Source organism: Larimichthys crocea, unplaced genomic scaffold (assembly GCF_000972845.2).
Source record: "Larimichthys crocea isolate SSNF unplaced genomic scaffold, L_crocea_2.0 scaffold97, whole genome shotgun sequence".
Classification (NCBI taxonomy): Eukaryota; Metazoa; Chordata; class Actinopteri; family Sciaenidae; genus Larimichthys; species Larimichthys crocea.
The window spans coordinates 2,471,322-2,483,992 of NW_020861315.1; the positions used below are offsets into that span (position 1 = coordinate 2,471,322).

General features: G+C 47.5%; 1 protein-coding gene across 2 annotated transcripts in view; it reads right to left on the reverse strand.

The window, feature by feature from the left end:
- LOC104939734 (four and a half LIM domains protein 1) overlaps positions 1 to 12,671 on the reverse strand; it is a 33,772-nt gene that overhangs the window by 619 nt on the left and 20,482 nt on the right. The window contains exons 3-7 of one of the 2 annotated variants that reach the window (XM_027277287.1): positions 4,216 to 4,505; positions 2,742 to 2,931; positions 2,470 to 2,644; positions 1,314 to 1,483; positions 897 to 1,083 (exon numbers count right to left, since the gene is read on the reverse strand). In XM_027277287.1, the coding sequence (XP_027133088.1) occupies positions 897 to 1,083; positions 1,314 to 1,483; positions 2,470 to 2,644; positions 2,742 to 2,897 (688 nt within the window). In that variant the 5' untranslated portion in view covers positions 2,898 to 2,931; positions 4,216 to 4,505. The remainder of the gene's footprint in view (positions 1 to 896; positions 1,084 to 1,313; positions 1,484 to 2,469; positions 2,645 to 2,741; positions 2,932 to 4,215; positions 4,506 to 12,671) is intronic. The other variant, XM_019272133.2, reaches the window with a different exon arrangement.

Consider the following 12,671-nt stretch of genomic DNA (forward strand, 5'->3'; position numbering starts at 1 on the left):
CCATGTGACCACACCAAAGATCTCTGAGAACTGTAATATTTAACCGACAGAAGGCAGATGTTTGAGTTGTCACACCGCGGTGAGGTCAAGTTGGGTTTTTGTCATGTCTTGTCATTTCCTGTTTTATTTTGAAAAGATAACTCTCCTCTCGTTTCAGGTCACTTGCCCTTCCTCGTGTGTCACCGGTCTGATTGTCTTCCCCGCCCTGATTGTCTCCACCTGTTCCCCATTACCTTGTGTATATATTGTCTGCGTCTCCCTTTGTCTTGTGCCAAAGTGTTTCGTCCTTCGTCGTGCACCAAAGCCTTTTTTCCACAGTCCATAGCCACAGCTCCTTAGCTCAAGTATCTTTTTGTTTTCTTCCTCGAATGAGTGATTTTCTGTTGTAATTCCTAGTCTAGCCTTTTGTTACTTTGTATCTAGTCTAGTGTGTTTTCAGCCTCGTTTTTGAGCGCCTTAAGTTGATGTTTCATAGCCTTTTTGTTTTTCCTCTTTATGAGTGATTTTGATTTCGTTAATCTTTAATACTATTAGTCCTAGCTTTATTGTTCCTCGTTGAGAGTGATTTTGATTTTGTTATTTAGTGTAGTTCAGAGTTTTTTCCTCCTTGGAGTGATTTTTGTTTCCTTTAGTTTAGGGCCTTTTCATAGCCTCACTCAGTCGAGGATTTTCCCCGTCCTGAATAAAACAGCTTACTGTCTAACTCTGCATCTGAGTCCTCATTTGAGTCCCGGCCTGACATGAGTGTATGAATGCTTTTCCCTTCCCGTTAATATTTTCGACTATATTAGTTACCGACTGGCATGAAATACCTTCATGTGCATATTTAATTCACTGACAGTTCTTTTCATTTGTACTTTATAACAACATAAACTTTGGTTTAAATTTCAAACCACCTGTGATTGGGTTTTGGCAGCCGCTGCATTTCTTTGCCACAGTGTTCTTGTAGCAGTCGACACAGAAGACCTGGTCCTGGTGGTTGGTGAAACTCGTCCTTGCCAGAGGCTTTGAGCAAGAGCTGCACACAAAACAGTGACCATGCCATGGTTGGTCCTGGTAGTTTACTCCTCCAGAGGTGATTGGCTGAAGACAGAGTTAGTCAACCATGGTTATCATAGTAATTTCTATCCAAATCCTTTTTTTCTTTATGAGTCAGGTTTAACCTCCCTTCACCTTCCCTATTCCAGTTTAAAATGAAAATGACAGTCGTGATGTACGTAAGGTTTATCATATCCTATTCAGGTCATCATGTTCATGTCCTGCTTTAGGAAAAATGAGGAAGGTCTGGTCAGCAGTTGAGGAGAAAAACAAACCTTTTTGCAGCTGACACAGTGTTTGGCAAACTTCTTGTCGTAGCATGGGCTGCAGTATACATCACTTCCTTTGGAGAGGAAACTCTGCGATCCTATTGGTCGTTTACAGTTGTAACAGGTGAAACACTCATCGTGCCAAGAGTTCCCTTTGTACTCCACACTCTCTGTGCCTGCATGAGACCAAAGATGAAAAGAGACACAGGTAATGATGGCGCTGCCTCTCAGCATTAATGCTTATGCAGACATAATAGATAGCTAGCTGTTGACGTTCCATTAGCATGAACAGACAACAGTGTCTCCAGACTAAAATGTGTTGAAGGTGAACACTAATGTGGGTAAATGCATTCCCTTTGACTACTTTGGGCGTAAAGTATTTATATTGTCATCAGTATGGGTTTAAAGCCTGACCAACAGCATGAGTTGGGCAGAACAGAGATTGACTCATATGCATACCTGATTGTATGTGAAAATGTCTCTGATTCACCTTGATCAAGCTTCAATAAATATTACAGCATAAGACATCAGAGGCTCCTGAACGCTTTCTTCTCTCCTGACCTGGTGCCATTCACTTTCAGCAATTTCTCCACAACAATTTTGAATTTTATTTTGGTAGCTTTCCATTAGATTCTCTTCTCTGATCAAAGGTAGTAGTAGTCCTTTGTTTTATTTTGGAAGATGCGACAATCCTCATCCATGTATCTTCTATTATTGTGGCATTGCCAGAAAGTATATTTATTCATATTTTATTTGTTTATGAATCCGAGGGATTAATATGTTGTAAATGTAAGCACATAATACGTACCTGTTATAGTTACCTGGCATTCTGATGGTTTGTAATATTTGTCTGTGTTTGACCTTTTCTTCATTCAAATAAAAGCAATCATTAAAACAACATGTGGGCCTGTTCAATGGAAGAACTGGTTCAGCTTGCTGTTTCATCCATACATGAATACAGATACAGCTTCTCATTGATGTCACTGCAAATACTTCTGATTGGACAAATCATTGTCAACAAATTATTTCTAAAATGCAACTATGCAACTATTTACTAATGCAAATTATTCTGAAAGTATTCAAATGTTGCAACCCTAAAACCAGCATCATTTTTAGGTCTAATTAATTCTGTGCTTTGCTAATTGTTGGTCATTGGTCTTACCAGCCAGTATGGCTTTATAGCAGCCATGGCAGCGTGGAGCATCCTCTCTGGAGCAGCACTTCCCGCACATGATGCGGTCATCCTTGGTGCTGAAGGGCTCCTTCGCCAGAGGCTTGTAACACTTAGCACAACGGAAACACTCCTCATGCCAGTACTTTCCCTTATGGCTGAGCTCCTGATGAAGGAAGGAACATGAGAGACTTCGATGAGAGGTACATGGAGGGAAATTAAACATTGTCACACAGGGCAATGTTTTGCAGGATAACGCACACCTTTGATTCCACAGGGATGGGTCGGTGGCACTCAGTGCAGGTGTTGGCACAGAATTTGGTGTGGCAGCGGACGCATACCGCCCTGCCTTGGTTGCGTACGAACCTCTTCCCCCCGAGGTCCTCCTGGCAGTAGAAACAGTGCGAACTGTCTGCCATTGTCACTCCAAGAGAGAGAGAGAGACTCCAACTTCTAAAAGGAGAGGGGAAAGGTTAAAATCCTGCTCATCATGATTTTATAGCAGCAACTAATACTCATACTGACATTTATGTTTAGAACATTAATAATCTGCTGTGATTAAGAATCACAGAGAGCACAAGTCTAGCCAGTTCTGGTTAGAGACGTCTACCCAGAACCTCCACACAGAGATGTTGTTGGTGCACTTAGTGAGGCTGAACAGAAAGAAAAAGTTTTGTTTATTAACAAACCTTCAATGTTTATTGCTGCATTTTGCATACTGTAAGATACATTTCTGCCGCTGAAATGTTTGTTTAGTATAAAAACATAGCAAAGCCATGTGCATAAGAATCATGAGTGTTTATGTACTGTGTGTGTGTGATATGGTCCTCCTCACTCACACATCTTATCTCAACCTGACAAAACAACTGATATATTATATAATATATATAATATACTATTAGGTGAAAATGACAGTCAGTATTCATGTTTATAATACAAGATAATAATACAACACATGCACATGGGAGTTTATTCAGCGCAATGAACATTTTTACTTTTGATACTTCATGGGAATTATGCTCATAAGAAGGTTTTAAATGCAGGATTTAAAAGTGTTATGGTATTAAGTAAAGGATATTAACTCTGCATAATGTTTGCTGCAGAAGACTGTGCCTGATCATTCTGTTCAGAATACATCTTGTAGGAGCCATGAAAGCATATATGATGTGTATATAGATAATTTTGTAGTTTATTGTTATATTATATATATATATATATGGTTGTTATATTTTGTTTGTTTTGTTATAGTAACTGGGTCACGGGAATAGGGGCGGTAACATATAGTTAATATATTGACCTGTGCTTTGGCACGGCAGGGAGAGGGAACAAAGAGAGAGAGGGTGAGTGATTGGGAGGCCGTTTTTTTCTGTTGACCGCTGTTTTTCCTTATGTTTGCTGTGATTGATTTTTCCATACTTTAAGCACGTTATACAAAGTTGTGTTTTTTCTTCTTTAATAAAATCCTTAAACGCATTTTTTTATCTCAGCGGATATTTTGTTGGTACAGCGCGTCAGACAATCAGTAACATCCCAGGCTTAGCCTCTCAGCGACTGCTTTGGTTTTTAGTCGCTACATTTTTGTCAACAAAAAAAACGGCATTAAGGAAAACACAGGACGGCGCAGCAGATTGAAGGATCAAATGGGAGAAAGGATCATCAGAAATAGATGATGGAGGAAGGACTGGATCTCATTCATTACAACCTCAGGAGACGCACTCAAAAGCCAGGTACGCTTACCAGTGTATATGTGCGTAAAGCTGTGTATTATTGGAAGGAATGCGGCTTGCATATTCTCTGCTCTTTGTTCATTGGGGACAATTGTTTGATTGCATGTCGGTTGAGGGAGTAGGTCATCCCAATTGCTGGTAATGATTGTGGGGATCCAGTGCTGTAATATCTCCACGCTGTCGGAGGAAGAATCTCTGCTTCTGTTTGAAATTGCCGCTGCTGGTGTATGTGACGTTGTCGGGAGGAATTTCCTTTCGGGCTGTGGAAGTGTTTGGATGCATAAATGTAGTGAAAAGGAACTGTGAAAAGGAAATAAGAGGAAAATGAGTCAAATAAGTGCTGTTGTTTCGAGTTCGGAAATGGAGAGTGGAAAAAGGGAATCTAAGCTCACAGCAAAGGCTTGGGAGAATAAAATTGAAATGAATGAACAAGTATTCTCTCCAACAGATGATGAACCTCAGCCACTTGCAGCTTCTATAATCAATACAGATGACATGCAAGACCACGTAAAACCAAATGACAGTGTGTCAAATGTGGGAAACAGAGTACTCAAATCACAAAACTCTGGTACAGGAACAAAGTCTGTTGCTTCCAGTATTTCTTCTGCACGTCTCAGAGCAGAGGCTGATTTGGCAGCTTTGAAGACGAGACAAAGGTTATTAAAAAACAAACACCAAATGGAAGAAGAGGAGGAACGGCTACGTAAAAGGAAGGAGCAGCTTAAACTGGATGAGGAAATTGCAGCAAACATGGCTAAACTGAATGTGCTCAAGTCTCTGAGTATCCTAAACGGGAAAACCTCTGTGACAAATCGCTCAGATGGAATGAACTCCTATTGGGAAAAAGGACAAGGGAAAGCACAGACCCTCAGTGCTAAAGCAAAGTCATATGTAACACAATTGTCACAACAGGAAATCAAATATATTCATCTGCATGCAGGAACAAGACCTAAGGAGAAAAATCCATCTCAGTTAATGTATTCAAAACCTATGTCACTTACCTCCCATGAACCCGAGCTACAGGCAGTGAACACAGTACTCAAAGAAAGACACAAATGCAAGATGGAAAAGCTGTGAAGACAAATATTGGTCCAAATGAATATCAAAACAATATGTTTGGAATTATGACAAAGCAAAATGAAATAACAACACTGTTGATACAACAGCAATGCCTTTCATCTTTACCTAAGAGGGAGATACCAATTTTTGATGGTGATCCATTAACATATCATGCATTTGTAAAGGCCTTTGAGAACAGCGTGGAGAGGAATACTGCAAATCATAGTGACAGATTGTACTTCCTGGATCAGCACACAAGGGGTCACCCCTAGGAACTGATAAGAAGCTGCCAACATATGGAGCCTGAGAAGGGATATGCAAAGGCAAAAGCTCTATTACAGGAGTAGGGCTGCCACAAACGATTATTTTGATAGTCGACTAATCACCGATTATTTTTTCGATTATTCGACTAATCGGATCATACATAAATTGATTGTCCCGGAGAGGTGCAAGTGGGCGGGCGCTGTAAAGCTTGCGGATGGAGCCGCGAGCCACCTCCGCCCCCGAGTGTTTCCATGCCGACCCAGAGCCACCGTGGAGGAAATGTGCCCGGCGGAGGCCGTCCCTGACCCACCGAGTTGAATCCCCCGGGCAGACTGCGCGGAAGTTGCGGAAAAATGCGGTGATTGGTTAAAATTGCAACACCGCCCTGAATTCACGGGGATTCACTGAAGTTGCGTTGAAGTTGCAAATCGCAACATTGTGAATTCCTGGAGGGTCTGTGTTATGGTATCATTTACGGTACAGTCAGGCCTGACGCCGAATACCACTACTACTACTACTACTGCGCATATGTGTGTGTGTGTGTGTGTGTATATATGTGACAGAAAGGCAGATGCGGCAGTGGAAGCTGCAGGCACAGTTTCAAGAGAAAAGCAAAGTTAAAAAAAAACAAAAAAAAAACGAAGCGTCGACTACTAAATTAGTTGTCGACGATTTTGTTCGTCGTCATAATCGTGACTAATCGACTAATCGCGGCAGGCCTATACAGGAGCAATTTGGAAATGAGCTGAAGATTGCATCGGCATATATGGAAAGAGCTCTTTCATGGCCGTCAATCAAAAATGAGGATGTAAAAGCTCTTCAAGGTTACAGGGTTTTTCTCAAAGGTTGCTGTAACATCATGGAAGAAGTGCAATACCTGCATGAACTGGACATGCCAGCTATATGTTAACCATCATAAGAAAGTTGCCCTACAAATTTAGGGACAAGTGGCGATCTGCAGCCTGTGAACTGCAGGAAAGGCATGGCCAGAGAGCTACATTCATTGACATCACACACTTCATAGAGAGACAAGTACAGATTTTAACTGACCCAGTGTTTGGAAACATACAGGACGCTCCATCACTGACAAGTAGTAGAGCTGTGAACAAGCCTAATCCACAATCTCGCTCAGGAATTAAAGGAACCAGCTCTGCTACTACTGTAGCCCCTGTGATAAACAGAATTCAACCTGAAACTAAAGGAAAGGAGCATGTCGAGTCTGTAAGGAGGACATGCATCTGCTGTGGAGGAGGACACGCATTGGATTTGTGTCCACAGTTGGGGAAGAAGGCACACAAAGAGAAAATAGGTTTCTTAAGAGAAAATGGGATCTGTTTTGGCTGTTTGTGTATTGGACACATCAGCAAAGTTTGCAGAAAACGGATTACCTGTTTGAAATGTGGTCTCAAACATCCAACAGTCCTTCACATTCCTCAAAGAGAAAAGGATAAAAATTCTGACCAGGCTAAAAGGAAATCTGTGGTTTCAGTGGACAGTGCTCTGATGTCAAGTGGGCTTACAGGGGCTGGTGATCACGACTGCAAACTTCCTATAGTCCCAGTGCAGGTTAAGTCCAAGAAAGGCAGTAAAATTATCACCGCCTATGCTTTTTTGGACCCAGGAAGTACTGTAGTATTCTGTACAGAGGCTTTAATGGAAAAGCTTGATCTCGCAGATAAGAAAGTTCATATTCTGCTACGGACAATGGGCCAAGAGAAAGTGGTGACTAGCCACATTGTGCCAGGACTAGAAGTGGCTGGTTTAACTGAGGATCATTTCTGTGAGCTGCCTAAGGCCTACACACAAGCATATACGCCTGCTGACAAGGGAAACATTCCAAAACAGAGTGATCTTCAGAAATGGCCTCATCTAAAGCATGTTCATTTGCCTGAGATTGATGCAGGTATCGAGCTGTTGATTGGGACAAATGTCTTTAAAGTCTTGGAACCCTTGCAAGTCATTCGTAGTGTTGGAAATGGACCCTATTCAGTCAGAACAATGCTGGGCTGGACTGTGAATGGTCCACTTAAAGGAGACAGTGAAGATGCAGAGGATGGAGAGCAGCCCAAGTTATCAGTGAACAGAGTCTCAGTTGTGAATTTGGACGAACTTTGGCAGCAGCAGTATAGGACCGACTTCCCCGAATGCAGCATGAATGAACAGCCTGGCATGTCAAGAGAAGATCAGAAGTTCATGGAGCTGGTCACAAGTTCAGCAAAGCAGGTCAATGGTCATTATCAGATCAACTTGCCATTGAGGAAAAAGGACATTAGCATGCCAAATAACAGGAAAATCGTTGAGCAGCGTGCCTTACACCTGAAGAAGAGGCTTCAGAAGGATTCCTCATTTCATGCTGATTATACGGCCTTCGTGAATGATCTTGTTGCCAAAGACTATGCTGAAAGGGTGCCTGAGGAGGATTTGGAACGTAGTGATGGCAGGGTATGGTACATCCCGCACCATGATGTTTGCCATCCTACTAAAAAGAAGATTAGAATTGTTTTTGACTGTGGAGCTGTCACAATCCACTCCGGTCCGCTGCCTGCTTTTCCCTCTTACCTGCACCCAGTAACTTTCCACTCACCTGTCAGCCCCGCCTCCTCATCAGTCACCATGGTTTCTCCCGCCTCCCACACCTGCTCCTCATCAGTAATCAACCCTGTATTTAAGCACCAACCTCCAGACACTCTTTGCCAGATTGTTCTTCGCGTCATGCAAGCCTTTCCAGCACTTTTGTCCGGACTGATCTCCCGTTGCCGACCCTGCCTGCCTTTGACCTGCTCGTCTGTCTCTGCCCCGGTAATCACCTCAGCTTTTCGTCCCCGACCACGAGTTCTGCCTCAGTGTTTCTGGTGTCTGTCTGCCTGTTTCCCTGGCTGTTTGGAGGTTTCCCCGGGCAGTCTGTCCCCCTGCTCCAGTTCGTTGCCACGGACTCTCCGATTGAACTCAGGACTTATTCCCTCTCTCTCACCTGCCATATCGCCTGCTGTGAGTTTCTCAATAAGGAACATTACTAAGTATCCCTTGCTGTTGTGCTGCATTTGGGTCCTACACAAGCCCGTTTCAGTACAATCTGGCCAAAGCATGGATCCAGCACACACCGCTTCGCCAGAGCTACGCCTGGAGAGGGTGGAGAACATTCTCCAGCGACACGAGGCATTGGTTGCTTCCACCGCAGCCGAGGTACGCCAGGCTACCGTCACTCAACAACAGGCTGCCGCTAACCAGGAGCAGACATTAGCGGCATTAGCTTCACAGATCCAGCAGCTCACTACTGTGCTCTCACAGAATATGGTCCAGAACCTACCTGCAACAGCGCCTGCTGCCGTACTCCAACCAACGCCACCTGGTCCAGTTTCTGAACCCCGAGTTGGGGCTCCGGAACGTTATGCGGGGAACCCAGAGGTCTGTAATCCGTTTATTACGAACTGCTCAATCCTGTTCGCCCTGCAGCCACACACATTCGCCTCTGAGGAGGCCAAAGTGGCGTTCACCATTAATCACCTCACGGGGAGGGCCCGCCTGTGGGGAACCGCTGAATGGGAACGTCAAACTCCTGCTTGCAGCTCCTTCAGAGACTTCGCTGCTGAGCTCCGGAAGGTTTTTGGCCCACCTTCCCAGGGTCCAGATGCTATGGGCGGTCTCCTGAACCTCCACCAGGGGGACCGCTCCGTGGCTGACTACTCTATTGACTTTCGCACCAGGGCTCGCCAGAGTAAATGGAACACCGAGGCCCAGTGCGACGCCTACCTACAGGGGCTTGAGGAGTATGTTAAGGACGAGCTGGTGTCATATGATCTCCCTGCCACTTTGGATGAGCTCATCGAACTCACACGGCGGGTGGACCGACGCATCCAGGCCAGGCGGGAGGAGAGACGGCGAGGACGGTTTGGGCATCCTCTTCCTTCCCAGTTCCGTGCAGTACCGGAGGTATCCTCTTCCCGGCCTGAACCTCAGAGGGGAGATTCAGAACCTATGCAGGTTGGCAGAACCACTCTGTCACCAGAGGAACGCCAGCGTCGTCAAAGACACAACCTATGTCTGTACTGTGGACAAGACGGACACTTCGTCTCCAGGTGTCCAGCAAAAAGCCAGGTCTCACCAGTAGCGAGGGATGTACTGGTGAGTCCGACCTCTGAACTGTCCCTCAGGAAACGCCCCCTCTGCCATGGTCGCCTGCTGCTACCAGGGGGCTCCCACTCCCTTGCCGTCTTCATTGACTCTGGCGCCGACGTCTCCATTATAAATGAAGAGCTGGCCCAGCAGTTGGAGATAGAAAGGGTTCCGCTGCCTCAGCCTGTCCCCGCCAACGCCCTGGACGGTCACCTGCTGGGGACCGTCACTCATCAGACTGTTCCAGTGCAGATGCTTCTCTCCGGCAACCACCACGAAACTATCACGTTTCACATCTTGGACTCTCCGCGTATCCCACTCATTTTGGGATATCCCTGGCTCCGGCGCCACAATCCCCACATAGACTGGGCGACGGGAGCCATTCTGGGCTGGAGCTCGGCCTGTCACCAAGTCTGTCTCAAGCAGGCCTCCGCTCCTCAGTCCAGGCCCTGCACCACGTTGGCTCCTGATCTGATGGGGGTCCCGCCAGAGTACCACGATTTCAGGGAGGTTTTCAGCAAGGCGAAGGCGACCTCTTTGCCTCCACACCGTCCATATGACTGTGCCATAGATCTTCTACCCGGCACCAGTCCTCCCCGAGGTCGTCTATACTCCCTGTCCGCACCAGAGAGGAAGGCCATGGAGGACTACATTAACGACTCCCTGGCGGCTGGCATCATCCGTCCGTCATCCTCCCCTGCTGGAGCGGGGTTCTTTTTTGTCGAGAAGAAGGACAAATCATTGAGGCCCTGCATCGACTACCGAGGCCTCAACGACATAACGGTGAAGAATCGGTATCCCCTCCCCCTCATCTCGTCTGCCTTTGAACTCCTGGAGGGGGCTACCATCTTCACCAAACTGGACCTCCGCAACGCCTACCACCTGGTGCGAATTCGGGAGGGCGACGAGTGGAAGACAGCATTCAACACACCTACTGGACACTATGAATACCTGGTGATGCCTTTTGGCCTCACCAACGCCCCCGCCGTCTTCCAGGCTCTGGTCAACGACGTGCTCCGGGACATGCTTAACAAGCATGTCTTCGTCTACTTGGATGATATTCTAATTTTCTCCAAGGCCAAGGAGGACCACATCCACCATGTTCAGGGGGTTCTTCAACGGCTCCTGGAAAACTCGCTGTTTGTTAAGGCAGAGAAATGCGAGTTCCATGCTCCATCAGTCTCCTTTCTTGGATACATTGTCGGCCAGGGGAGCATCCAGATGGATCCAGCCAAGGTCTCAGCCGTCGCCGCCTGGCCTGTTCCTGACTCCCGGAAGCAGCTACAAAGATTCCTGGGGTTCGCCAATTTTTACCGTCGTTTCATTCGGGGATACAGCACGGTGGCAGCCCCTCTCACAGCTCTCACCTCCTCCAAAGTCCCCTTCAGCTGGTCCTCCGCCGCCACAGATGCCTTCCAGACCCTCAAGAATCGCTTCACCTCTGCGCCTATCCTGCGTATGCCCGACCCCAAGAGACAGTTCGTGGTGGAAGTAGACGCCTCTGATGTCGGGGTGGGGGCTGTCCTGTCTCAGCGGGCTACTGATGACCAGAAGCTCCACCCCTGCGCCTTTTTCTCTCGACGCCTGACTCCCGCAGAAATGAACTATGACATTGGAAATCGGGAGCTTCTGGCGGTCAAATTGGCACTGGACGAGTGGCGTCACTGGCTGGAGGGGGCCGAACAACCATTTCTCGTATGGACGGACCACAAGAACCTAGAATACATCAGGTCAGCCAGAAGACTGAACTCCAGGCAGGCCCGCTGGTCCCTCTTTCTCACCCGATTCAATTTCACTCTCTCCTATCGCCCGGGAACCCGCAACGTTAAGCCTGACGCCCTCTCCCGCCAGTTCCTGAAGGAAGAGGAAGAGGTTTCCACAGCAGCGGACACCATCCTTCCCTCTGCTCGCCTGGCCGCCGCCATTACATGGGGGATTGAGGAGAGAGTTAGGACGGCGCTGGAGGAGCAACCAGGTCCCAGCGCCTGTCCTCCCAACCGGCTCTTCGTCCCGGCCCACCTCCGTTCTGAGGTGCTCCAGTGGGCCCACAACACGCACCTCACCTGCCATCCAGGGATCCAGAGGACCAAGGAGGTTCTTCAGCGCCGATTCTGGTGGGACTCCCTGGACCTGGACACCCAGGGGTTTGTCAAGGCCTGCCCTGTCTGCAACCGGAACAAATCCTCCCACCAGGCTCCTGCTGGTCACCTGCTCCCGCTTCCAGTTCCCCATCGTCCCTGGTCCCACATATCTCTGGACTTTGTGACCGGTCTACCACCATCTCTAGGACACACCACTATCCTTACCGTGGTAGACCGGTTTAGCAAGATGGCCCACTTCATTCCCCTGCCCAAGCTCCCTTCAGCCAAAGAGACTGCTGAACTGGTCCTCCAGCACATATTCCGGCTCCATGGTCTTCCAGTCGATGTGGTCTCTGACCGAGGGCCGCAGTTCTCCTCGGTTTTTTGGAGAGAGTTCTGCTCTCTCATCGGGGCCACGGCCAGCCTGTCATCCGGGTTTCATCCTCAATCTAACGGCCAGACGGAGCGGAAAAACCAGGAGATGGAGGTGGCTCTCCGGTGTATGGTCTCCAGTCACCCCACTTCCTGGTCGCAGCAGTTGCTCTGGGTAGAATATGCCCATAACACACTCCTCAGCTCCTCCACTGGTCTCTCCCCTTTCCAGTGTGCTTATGGATACCAGCCACCCCTATTTCCAGCCCAGGAGAGGGAGGTTTCTTGCCCCTCTGTACAGGCTTTCATCCGCCGGTGTCGCCGCACCTGGTCCCAGGCCAGATCCACTCTCCTGCGGTCGGTGGGCCGTTACACAGCCTTGGCCAATCGTCGCCGCACCTCGGCTCCTGCTTATCAAGTGGGACAGAAGGTGTGGTTGTCAACCCGGGACCTACCACTCCGGGTCGACTCGAAGAAACTGGCACCCAAGTTCATCGGCCCCTACGAAATTCAGAAGGTCATCAACCCTGCTGCAGTCCGCCTCAAGCTTCCCAGGTCCATGCGAGTACACCCCACA